Source organism: Jaculus jaculus, chromosome 3 (assembly GCF_020740685.1).
Source record: "Jaculus jaculus isolate mJacJac1 chromosome 3, mJacJac1.mat.Y.cur, whole genome shotgun sequence".
Taxonomy (NCBI): Eukaryota; Metazoa; Chordata; class Mammalia; order Rodentia; family Dipodidae; genus Jaculus; species Jaculus jaculus.
The window spans coordinates 131886307-131899130 of record NC_059104.1 but is presented as its reverse complement, the minus strand read 5'-3'; the positions used below and the strand labels follow the sequence as shown (position 1 = coordinate 131899130).

The window sequence follows — 12824 nt, the reverse complement described above, 5'->3', positions numbered from 1 at the left end:
GTTTCCTTGTTTACCTGGTTAGGCTGACATCTACTATGGTCCTCTGTCCACTGCAGAAGCCCACCTAATGGCTTGAAGGCAGAACTTTTTAGGAAAGGAAGGAAGTAGGAAAGGAATGTTTTAAACATATATTGTTTTAGATATATTCCTTTCTGTATTTGTGGGTCCCATTCTAAATATTAAAGCAATTGCAGATAAAAATAATTTTAAAATTGTGTGCATTTTTCTTGTCATCATTTGCTAAATAATACAATAAATGTCTTTTTTTCATAAGTGTCCAATTTCAGGTATTTTGTCATAGCCATGGCAAATATGCTAATGTACTCATGATTGTTACCATTGCTACCATCTTTTCTGCCCCCTCTCGCTTTCTCTCAGGGATCTTGTTTTCCTGTGGCAAGGACAAGGAAAGGCAATACTAAGGAATACCTGAGACCTATTAGTAGCAGGACTCAGAGGGAATGAGAAAGAAAGTAGGTGAATTTTCAGAACCTGAGTCTTCAGCATGCCTGTCCCCAAGTATTGAAATATGCTTGTACCTAACAAAGATAGACTGCTTGTGTGATGTGCTGTCACTAAAGCAAAGCAACAGTCAACCCTATAGGAACAGTGGTTCGTGTTGGGAGAGTTCTGCATCCTGGAACAGTCTGCTGCTATTGCTGCTGCTGCCCCCTGCTGGAGCCTGTCCTTCAGCTGGCCATGTGGGGAAGGGCACCAGGCCCACTGTGGAGGCTGAGTGGGGTGACTCGGACTCAGAGGCTTCTTTGAGTCCATGAACAGTCTCTGGACTTCTTGTGGGTCTCCTCAGTGTTCATTCTCACACTTCCTGATGTTCAGCAGAGACATTTTCTGGGGTGACATCTTTGCCTTCAGGATCCAAATAGCACAAACCATAGCATACACCATTTGAATTCTGTGGCTGTCCTGTCAGTATGGCTTTCTTTTCATCCCCACATGGAAACATGGAGCTCAGCCTGCAGTTGAAGCCACTCCTGAAGGTGCACTGAATATGTGGAGCCCTTCCTTTCCTGCCCCAGGAACACATGTGGTGTCCACCCAGCCCACCTGGGAAGTTCCAGGAGAGTTAATAATCTCTTGCTTTTAGCATGATTTGAAACCACAACTTAAATACAGTTAGGGGAACCTCCAAGCCAGCAGCCAGTGTCTTCAGAGCCCAGTGTTTGCAATGGCAGCATATGGGAATAACCACTATCATGGGCTACCTCCAGGCTCTGCCTGTATTCTGAGTCCTTTCCCTGCCACTTCCAGGCCCAAGGAACACAGGGCTAGGGCAGCTCATAGGAGCCTGTTCCTCTGCCTGAGAGATGCTTATGGAGCCTGGGAGCATATTCTCCAACCTCCTTTAGCAATCCTCTGTCTTCTGCTGCTCAAGGGGAACACAGTACCATAGTCCCACCCTCAGCCCCATGTGCTTGAGACAGATGGCTGACAGCTCCCGGTGACCCATGGGGAGAGTGGGGGCAGCACTTACCCGCCACCTGAGCCACTGTTCTTGCTGAAGTGTGTTCGTGGCTCACTGGAGGCTAGCTTCAACAGCTCGGTCCATTCTCTCTCCCACTCTTCCTCCGTGTACACCAGCCCTGACTGGCGCAAAGCAAGCTGGTTTAGGAGGTGGGTGGTCACCGCAGTCTGCCCTCATCTCCTCTTCCCAATCACAGCAGCCCTACCAGACTGATCCAAGTGCCACCAGATACATCTATAGGAGTGACCTGACAGTCCTCATACATGTATTCAGAAGTACCAGCCTCTAATTTCAGAGAAGCCAGCAGTCCTTTAGCCAGTAGGGAACATTTTAAGGATGGGAATGGGTGAATATTAACCTGCAGTGTGCCTGGCTGGGGCTAAACAAATAGGTTAAAGGGTCACCTGGTCACTTCATTTGTAGGCAGATTTTTCTCCTCTGGGAACAAAGTACCAAGTATCACCATAATTAGGGCAATTGTAATTCTTTCTGGATTGAGGTCATACATATGAGCTGGAAGCCAAGGGCTGCCTTTGGTAGTAAGTGACCAAATAATTCCTTATCTAAGTTGGGGCATTTTGAGAGCGAAGGCAGGTGTGTTGAGTGAGTATGTGATTACTGTCTTCTAGGGTTGTGCATTATAACTGGGCTCTTCTGAACTCTAGCACAATATGAGGTTGCACAGGTATGGATTCTGGTCTCCCACAGGGTCAGGGGTACCAACCTCTTTGTTCTGCTGTGTCTGCTGCCACCTCCACCTCCGCTTCAGGGCTTCCCGCTCAGCACCCGTCCTCATCATGGTGTAGAGAGCTTTCCGTAAAACCAGGTCCCGGTCATGAAAGCCCCACATTCCTGAAGCAAAGAGGCCACAAGGAGTAGAGAAAGGAGAAAAGGACAAGCCAGAGGTGACTAAAAGGGCCACAATCTACTAGGCTGGCCTCCCACATGGGCATAAACAAAGGTTCCACCATGTTAGGCAGCTTTTTTTTTTTATTTTTTATTTTTTATTTTTTTTTTTATTTATTCATTTGAGAGCAACAGACACAGAGAGAAAGACAGATAGAGGGAGAGAGAGAGAATGGGTGCGCCAGGGCTTCCAGCCTCTGCAAACGAACTCCAAATGCGTGCGCCCCTTGTGCATCTGGCTAACGTGGGACCTGGGGAACCGAGCCTCGAACCAGGGTCCTTAGGCTTCACAGGCAAGCACTTAACCGCTAAGCCATCTCTCCAGCCCATAGGCAGCTTTTTGATTCTTGACACAGACTCGTAGTTCCCTCCCCTCTGGCTCCCTCTACTTCTCATTAGCTCAGGTGGGATGATCCTCCCTGTCCTAAAAGAACAGCTGTGAGCATAGAGTGAGTGCTACTTCTCTTTGGGAACCTGGGCTACCCACCCTTATTAGCAGGTTTCCTTTGAACCTACTGCTCACCTATGCAAGTCTTGTATCTCGTATTCGCATGGGAAAGTGCCTTTTAGAGCAACATGGTGACATGTCCTCATGGAGTGGTAACCCATGTCACTATGGCTCCTTCTGGTCTGCCAGATGGGATGTTGGAAGCCCTGGGGCTGAGTGCTATAAGGGACTAAAAAGATAAGCCGACTCTGAGGACAGACAGTGGACAGCTCAGATGCAGTCAAAAAGCTCAGCAGGCACTGGGAGAAGCAGTGAAGTGATAGGCAGCCCTGCTATAGGGAAAACAAGTTGGGAAATCCATCCATCTGTCCACCCACCCACCCCTTTATCTGTTAATTCATCTATATCCATCCACCCACTGTGTTTGGAATATTCATGGCACAACATAGTTCCTAAATGTTAACAGGGCACAAAGTGTAGGAAGTGGGACGGGAGGAAACCATTAAGTGTGCACATCATGTAAGAAAAGATGGAGCAGATGAAGACATCTGAGTGGCAGTTTCATCTGTTATGGAGTGAGTGGATGGAGACAGTGTTGAAGGAGGGAGCTGAGTTGCCATGATAGGCAGAGGAGAAGGCCTGAGCTCTGCCCAGGGGTGGGTGTACATGAGGAAAGGTAAGAGGGGGAAGGTATCCAGGGTCAGGACAAAGGGCATGAGCAGAGGAAGCAGGGGGGCAGTCAAGTAATCTGGAAGCCTCTGAAGTGTGACCTGAATTGGCTGCTGTTGTCGAGGGTGTGACCACTAGATAGGTCTGTTGGGGGCATTGTAGGTGCCCAAGCTCATGTCTTTTTCTATGGCACAGATGTAGAGGAATGGCCATCACTGTTCCTTATGTATCCTCAGCCCTGTTTCTGCTAACTTCTGGGACTGTGTACAGCCTGTGCTCCAATGGAATTTACTGGCAGGCTGAGTGGGGTGGTGGCTGTATATACTGAAGTGTCTGAAGGCCAAAGCTAACTCAATGCTTGAGATTGCAACAAAGCTGCAACGAGGCATAGATACTCCAGATTTTATACACAACAAAGTAAACTATACTCAATAATTGGAAAGTATAAATATATATAATTTATTATATGCCAAAATTAAAACATATACTAAAAATTTTTCATGGGCTGGAGAAATAGCTTCATGGCTCAGGTGCATGCCTGCAAAGCCTAAGGATCCAGGTTCAATTCTCCAGATCCCACATAAGCCAGATGCACATGGTGGTGCATATGTCTGGAGTTCGTTTGCAGTGGCTAGAGGCCTTGGTGTGCTCATTCTTCCTTCTCTCTATCTCTAATAATAAATAAATAAAAATAAAATCTTAAAAAATTTTCAGTGGAAACTTTAAGTGGAAGGCATTTGTTTCAAAACTATGAACACTGTAAGGCTATACTTTGACTTAAAGAACATGTGAGATACTGGAAAATAATATACAGAAATATTAAAAGTGGTTTGTATTGGGTGGTAGGATTATCAACTTTTTATATTCTTACCATGATAAGTGTAGAATAATTTATTTATTTATTTTTTGGTTTTTGGAGATAGGGTCTCTTTCTAGCCCAGGCTGACCTCGAATTCACTATATAGTCTTAGGGTGGCCTCAAACTCATGGTGATACCCCTACCTCTGCCTCCCAAGTGCTGGGATTAAAGATGTGTACCACCACACCTGGCTTGTAGAATAATTTTTAATGGCAACAAGCAGAATGGGTCAGTTGTGCTATGGAGAGGAAACAGGAAGTAGATGCTTATTTTCCATCACTGCTGTCAAATCCATAGTCTGTTTCCCTAATTTTCAATTTCCATTCTCCTTTAGGTCTCTTGTGCTCTTGCAAGACCCAGATATACTTCCTTCAAAACTCTTTTCACTCTTAGTCTGCTTCTTGCTGAACAGGCCTCACTGCAATCAAAACAGAGTTGAAGGACTAGAACTTGCTCTGGGTTACAGTACCTGGGAAAGCAATCTTTGAGGATCCCATTTCATTGACTCAGTCCTTCAGGACTTATGTGGAAGTTTTGGCCTGATATTGAACCCCTGGGACAAACCCAGACTTGGTTCTCATTGAGAGACCCACCTCACTGACTCATTCCTTCGGGACTTATGTGGAAGTTCTGGCCTGAAATTGAGCCCTCTGGTACAAATCCAGACTTTTATGACAAATGGAGGCATCCCTGTACATGTGAAGCTTGGCCTACAGGGGTTGATTGAGTTTCTGGAAAGTGTACTGTGATCCTCAGTCAGTCTCAGTCAAGGTTTGAATGTTGCTGAGCATGCCTGTATGGCTTGTGTGCCTATGATATCAACGGGGAAGGTTGTAAATGTATCTGCCATATATTCTGATGGTGGTGATCCCTCTGTGAGGACCCAAGAGGAACCTATGCATATTTTTACCACTCTACATTTATTATAAACTGCTTTCTACATGGCTATCCCATAAATACCCAGCCTCATGCACTGCTCCCATCTTCTTGCTTGAAGAGCTCCTAGTTTAGCCCTGGCTCCGAACACCCCCCAGTCCCTTTGCCCTTTGTCCACCTTGTCTCCTGCCCACAATGCCCTCTTTTCTACTCTTTCAAGTTTTCAGGTCTCAGTAAAGATCCTGCATCTCAAAGAAAGTCTTTGATGTCTCCAGGCTTTTCTAGTTCCCTCCCTGAGGTTTCTGCTTGACCATCTCCATCAAGTCAGGTCCTTCTCATGTGTGTTCTATCGCTCCCAACCCAGCAAGTTGTTTGACTAAAAGGGTCAGATGTTGGTTCCATCTGATGGAGTGATATGGTTGGCTGTACTTAGCATGTTGTCTATGTGTGAATCATGCACCAAGCAGGCCTGGAGCCCTGCTGCCCTCAATCTGTGCTGTAGAACTTACCCAGTGAGGCAGCGTGTAAAAGGCAGTTCCCATCCCCTGTTGTGGCCAAAGGGAGAAGCCGTTTGCAGCTTGTGCACACAGTGGACCACCAGTTCAGGCGACCTGGAAAAGAAATTCACTCTACAATAGAGACTCAGTAAAGGTATAAATTTGGGAAGGTAGAGCATAGGGTCTATCTTTTCTCAAATAAAATAAAAACTGTGGGAAATATAATAAACTTTCATTCTCCTCTTGAATTTTCTAAATTATATCTGATGCTAGAAAAAATAATGATGCCAGGCATGGTGGCACATACCTTTAATCCTAGCACTTGGGAGGCTGATGTAGGAGGATTTCTGTGAGTTCAAGATCAGCCTGAGACTACATAGTGATTTCCAGGTTAGCCTGGGCTAGAGTGAGACCTGATCTTGAAAAAACAACAATGACAAAAAGAAACAACAACAATGATAACATTGTTGGTATGCATCATGTCCTCTGGAATGAATATTTAAGACAATTATATCATGAATAAAGGAGCAAATAGGCAGGTAAGAATTATATGCCTCCCCTAAAAGTGGATAGATAACACAACTTGGCTTTGATAAGGAATATGTATAATTACAATCAAGAATAACCACTAAAATACTGGAACAGAGCTACATTCAAAACCAGTCCTAGGGGGGCATGGATGACACACGACTATCATCAGTTCTGTGGTTGAGTCAGAAGGACAGCAGTTTGAGATCAGCCTGAGTGGCACAATAAAAGTTTGTTTCAAAAACAAAGAAATAAACAAGCCAATACTATAAATCTCCTCCAGAATGTATATACATTCTTACCATTGCTGTTTAACCTTGTATTCTAAGTCCTAGCGAGTGAAACAAGTTAGAAAAAGAAAGTAATCTGTAGTCATAGATAAGTAAGTAAGAGGGCTGGAGAAGTGGCTTAGTGGTTAAGGTGCTTGCCTGTAAAGCCAAAGGACCCAGGTTCAATTCCCCAGGACCCATGTCAGCCAGATGCACAAGGTGGCACATATGTCTGGAGTTTGCTTGTAGTGGCCAAAGGACCTGGCATGCCCATTCCCTTTCTCTTTCTAATAAATAAATAACTATTTAGAAAAGAAAGGAAGAGATAATACTATTTTTACTTGCAGAGGAAATGATTGCTTATATTGAAAATCAGAAGGAAATTACAAATAAGTTTTTTTTGTACAGGTCCTAGAATATGAGATCAATATATACAAATCAGTTGTATTTCTGTACAGTAGCAATAATATATGAGAATCCAAATTTAAAATGTGATACATATTAGAACCACTGAGAATTGACTTAGGCAAGATCTAACACATGTTAAATATCTTTTAAAGAGTATTTATTTATTTGAGAGACAGTGAGATATTATTTATATATAAATATATATATTTATATTAATATATAAATATACATAAATACATATATGTATATGCATATACACACAACACACACACACACACACACACACACACACACATATAGAGAGAGAGAGACACACACACACATACACACACACACAGAATATGAATGGGTGGGCCAGGACCTCTAGTCACTGCAAGAAATGAACTCCAGATGTCCAGATGTATGTTCCACCTTGTGCAGCTGGCTTTATGTGGGTACTGCAGAATTGAACAGGGTACCTTCAGCTTTGCAGACAAGTGCCTTAACTGCTGAGCCATATCTCCAGCACCTACCACACTCTTAATACTTGCACACTAAAAAGTATAAAATGCTGATGAAAGAAATCAAATTTCTAAACAAACAGAGACATATATACATAAATTGGAAAACTTACAATATAGTAAAGCTGTGATTTTTTTTTTCCCAAATTGACACTGGTCAAGCACATTTTCTGTCAAGATCCTATCATGGTTTCTTATTTGTGTCAGCTCTTCTTTTCCTGCAAATCTTACAGGGGTGTGTGGGGGCACCAGGCCCAGGTAGACACTATGCACTCAAGGTGAGTATGTCTGAGCCAAACAGCTCCAAACTTAGCAAACCCCACATATGTATAATGGGCTGCAAGAAGTCCTGCTCAAACCTTGCTGTTGAGAGACTCTGTTTATTTTGGTGGACAGTGAACAAAGCTTCCACTTGCCACAGAGTTGGCTGGACTATGAGAGCCCCATGGTGATTTTGAATTCTGCTTCATTTTCTAGGGATTTCTGAACACTCACCTTGTGTTCAGCGAAAGATTTCAGGAAAGAAAAACACTTTACAGTTAAGCCAGATATATGCTTAACGTACCCCAAGTTTTGCTAAAATCTTTCTCTTCACCCAGGTTTCTCTGGCATCTCATGTTAAGACAGTTGCCTATGCAGCCTTACTTCTCCGAGGAAATCTTAAGATTCCCAGTGTAAATCTCAGTGCCTCAGCAGTGTTTAATTGCTCTTCTGAAAACTTTTGTGTTGGTCTTTTGTTTCATGGGGGAAGGCAGAAAGGTTTGCTATTAGCCACTCCACTGATTCTGGGGACTAGAAGACTGGAATGTACCATCTTTGGATATTAATCCAATTAGTATCCCTAGGATAAACCCAGCATTGTTGAAATGTACTGAGGAGCTCAATTTGCTAAAGAGTTTATGTACAATTATTTTCATTCTTATACATGAGGTACCTATGGGCCCATTACTTGTCAAATAGAGGTGACATATTCAAGAACATGCTGGATGAGTTAAGCAAGATGTACACAGTTGTGCAGGAGTGGCACACAGGCTATGGGGGAATCAACTATTTTCTGATTGGCTATGAGGCCCACTCAGTGGGAAGGACTTCTGCTTGGTACTGAGAACAAAGCCAGAAGCCTACAGATACACTCTAGAGGGAAGCTCCCTTTATTCTGTGGCTAAGTTAGTGGGTATGCCTGTCAAAAAAGTCTTTTAAATGACTATGTTTATCCCCTTTGATCCATGTTGTTCTCACTCTTGATTAGAGCATCTGCTTTTTACAAATGGTGGCCAATAACTGGAAGACCCAAGATCCATCCATATTACAAGAAAAGAAAGCTGACTGCTTAGCATGAGAGAGTCATCTCTATCACACCTGCCAGGGCCTAGGAGACATGACAGATGAAGAGGCGAACTAAACATGAGTGTTGTTTAAATGCTAACCTGAGAACCTCCTTCAGTGAGATTGCAGTAGACACTAAAGAGACTCAAAACTCATCATAGCAGAAAATCAGAGTATACAAAGAGCTCAACAATAAAGGAGACTTACAACACACCTACCAAGGGAATATTGTAGAAGGGGAGGGTATAAAGATTGTAAGAGCCATTGGGTGGGAAGGAGTATCCTGAGACATTGTCCCCCTCATAAAAACTTAATGGTATATTCATGATTCCACAGTGAATATCAATAACCCCATTGAAGAGGGTACTAAGGGGAGAGGGAACATAAGAGTATCACCTGATGGAAAATGATAAATATACAGTATGTTCATAGAGTAAAGTGCACAGTTAATTTTTTTTAAAAAATAATACTGCTGGTTTGTTCTTAGGAGAATCTTGGAGTTGCATGAAAAAGTGGCTTTTGGGGGAGACCTTATCTCCTATGTGGCTGCCCAAGGTAAATTGTTTACTGCGTAGGTTTCTCAACATAGTCTTCTAAATGCTGGCCTTGGTTCCTGGCTGCCTCTGCTGACAATTGGTGGTGCTCACTCGGCAGTGGCAACTATTCATCTCCAATGTGAGCAAGAATTTACAGTGGACTTGGCTGTCCATTCATTGAGCAGAACTCAAAACTGCTCTCAAAGCTCTGGCCAATACTCTCCTGATAAAGCTTGTTGTATTTGTAGCAGTCCTTGGGCTGTTGTCAGTTACATAGCAATTCACCTGCCATGTGGAGACCATAGTTTAGTAGGCTAAAGACATCCCCCTTTGGATCACAAAATAGGATGGAAAATCATAGTTGCTAATCCAAATATTTGGGTCACTGTGGTAGTTTGATTTAGGTGTCCCTGATAAACTTAGGTGCTCTGGATTCTAGGTTTCCCAGCTGATAGCAATTAGAAACTGAAGCCTCCTGGAGGCAGTGTATTTTTGGGGGCAGGCTTCTGAGTTTGATAGCCAGTGTCCCCTTGCCAGTGTTTGGCACAGTCTCCTGTTGCTATGGTCCACCTTATATTGGCCAGGGGGTTATGTCCACCCTCTGCTCATATCGTCATATTCCCTTGCCATCATGCAGCTTCCCCCTCCAGCCCATAAGCCAAAATAAGCCTCTTTTTTTCCCACAAGCTGCTCTTGGCTGGGTGATTTCTACCAGCAATGCGAACCTGACTGCAACAGTAAAGTGGAACCGAGGAGTGGGATTGATGCTAGACACCTGATTGTGTGGCTTTGGCCTTTTGGAGCTGATTTGCAAGAGGAATGTGGAAGGATTTGAAAATTTGGCCTAAGAGATGCCTTGCATTGCTCTAAGTACAGCTTGATGGACTATTCTGATCAGAGTTGAAAGACCAGAATGCAGTAAGAACTATGGACTGTGAGGTTTGGCTTATGAGTGTGAGAAAGAGCTTTGCTTGGACTGGGCTAGCAGTTTGTGTGAGGCTTGCTGTTATGCCTGTGTCTTGAGAAGTGCAGGGTTGCTTTATGTAGAAATGAACTGGTGTGAGCAGAGGGACATGGCACAAAAAAATGAAATCTTTGGGCATAAACTGCTGTCCATTCACTTGAAAATTGTTTTGAGAGATTACAACCTTTGAGAATGGGCCAGCTGACCTACAATGGGCCAACAGGATAAATGTAGACTCTTTTGAAGGGGCTTGAGTGCTCAAGGAGTGTCCTGTTCTTCAAAGACTGCTTTATGCCCCTCCTGGATTAACAAATTGGCACACTACCTGGTATTGTGGAGTATAAGAAATGCAGGAAAGAGAGGGTCACTGAGTTTACAACAGTCTTGTGTTTTGGAAATGGCAATGGGCAGTGTGAAGCAGGTTTGCTGGATGCTTGCATGGCGACCCCATGGGCCCATGAGGATGAACCGTGGATTGCAGTGGAGACCTAGTGGAGATGCCCAGACCATGAGATGGCTACTGAGGAAAGCTGCCAGCCCTGATGAAGTTTTCCAGTCTGTAAGTAGCCTAGCTGTAGGGGTGGAATTGGAATGCCAGAGACTTGTTGCTGGTTAGAATTATTGGACCTGGAGATTTGTCACTGGCTAGAGTTGTTGGACTTGAAGCAACAGAGTTTGATGTTTACTCTGGTTGTTTTAAATCTTGTATTGGTTAAATATTTTTTGCTATGCCCAATGCCATCTTTTGCAGTGTGAATGTTTATTCTGTGCCATTGTTTTTTTGGGGGGGGATTTTTTGGTATAATGGCTCAGTTAAGATATCTTGGACTATGGGGATGTATGAACTTCATTCGAATTGATAAAAACTATGGGAACTCTTAAAGTTGTTCTGAATGCATTGTATTTTATATCATGTATGGATATCAGTTTATGGGGGCCAGGGGCAGAATACGGTCGTTTGATCCAGGTGTCCTCCATAAACTTCGGTGTTCTGGATTGTAGGTTCCCTAGCTGATGGCGATTGAAAATTGAAGCCTCCTAGAGGCAGTGTGTTGTTGGGGGTGGGCTTATGGGTATTATAGCCAGTGTTCCCTTGCCAGTGTTTGACACACTCTTCTGTTCCTGTTGTCTACATTATGTTGGCCAGAGATTGATATCCACCCTCTGCTCATGTCATCATTTTCCCTGACATCATGGACCTTCCCCCTCCAGCCTGTAAGCAAAAATAAACCTCTTTTTTTGACAAGCTGCTCTTGGTTGGGTGATTTCTACCAGCAATGCAAACCTGTCTGCAGCAGTCACCCATGTTGATGTGTAGGTACAGTGCTTATCCTCTGACAGATGATGACAACAACCAGTATCAAGATGCTTTTGGCACTTCCTACACTTCCTAGATGCCACCATTGCTGCCTGGACCTCTCACTCGGCACACACAGCTGCACTCTCTCCATCATAGAGGGCAGAGAGTAAAAGGATCCATGTTCTGATGCAGAGGTTGCCACTGTATCCATATACGTGCTGAATGGTGTCTCACGATGGAGGAGGATGCACCCATGCCACGCTGCCCATTCTGTTCCTGGCAGACATATTCTCAGGGTTTTTGTCTCTGCTTTTTTTCTGCTGACACTTTCTCCAGCAACACAGCTGCAGCTCTGGTCTAACAGTTAGCTTTGGCCACATTATTATGACCTTCAAAACTTACTCCTGCTGTTTTTAGCTTCCAAGATTTACTTCAATTTGACAATATTTTATCAAACAAAATTTTATCAAACATTCAGCCAACAATGGGTAGATAGTAGAAATCTTCAATAGGGTTTTGCATTCCCCACCATCTATTGGTACAACTTCTCTTTGGTGTTTTGTAGTGTACTTGAGAGATTCATAACTGATCAAGCTCCTGAGAATAAATGACTGCTGCTGTGACATAGTGGCTAAATGGTCAGCCAGCAGTCCAAGGCTCAAGGAGCATTGTAGAAGAGCAGGTAGAAAAAATTTATACCAAACTTAAACTCCTTCCTGATGGGAGGAGGGAGGCTTATAGACCCAGAAAGTAAATATAAAAACAAAACAAAATAAAAAAAAACAACACCTACAAGGCAAGCTGGAAATATAGTTAAGTGGTTAAGAGTGCTTCCTATGTAAATATGGGGGCCAGACAGGGTCTGAGACTGCTGAGTTTGAGTCCCATAACTCATGTAAATCTCTGACTTGGCCACATATGTCTATAATCTAAGTTCTTTGAGAAGCAGAGATAGGATATTAATGGGGCTCCTGAAACTGCTAAAGCTCCAGAATCAGTGAAAAGACTGTTTCAAAGAAAGAAGTAGGTGATTACTAGTGGGGGTCTCCTCTGACCTCCACACATGCATGGGGTGTTGCATTTGCACACACATACATACACCACACACACCATATCACTCCTACCAACACATACATGGCATACATGCAAAAACCCCACCTTATTGCTGTTAAGAGGAAATGCTTTAAGATAGCCTAGCTGGCTTCAAGTTGTCAGGGAGCTATAGAAATGAAGGTTTTTAGAGTCGTCACCCATG

General features: G+C 43.5%; 1 protein-coding gene across 5 annotated transcripts in view; it reads right to left on the bottom strand.

Moving 5' to 3' along the window:
- The window catches only part of Otud7a (OTU deubiquitinase 7A), a 302377-nt gene that overhangs the window by 14272 nt on the left and 275281 nt on the right, over nucleotides 1-12824 (bottom strand). For all 5 annotated transcript variants that reach the window (XM_045145985.1, XM_045145981.1, XM_045145984.1 and 2 more), the window contains 3 exons: nucleotides 5751-5852; nucleotides 2208-2335; nucleotides 1493-1605 (listed from right to left, as the gene is read on the bottom strand). In XM_045145985.1, coding sequence (XP_045001920.1) covers nucleotides 1493-1605; nucleotides 2208-2335; nucleotides 5751-5852 — 343 coding nt within the window. The remainder of the gene's footprint in view (nucleotides 1-1492; nucleotides 1606-2207; nucleotides 2336-5750; nucleotides 5853-12824) is intronic.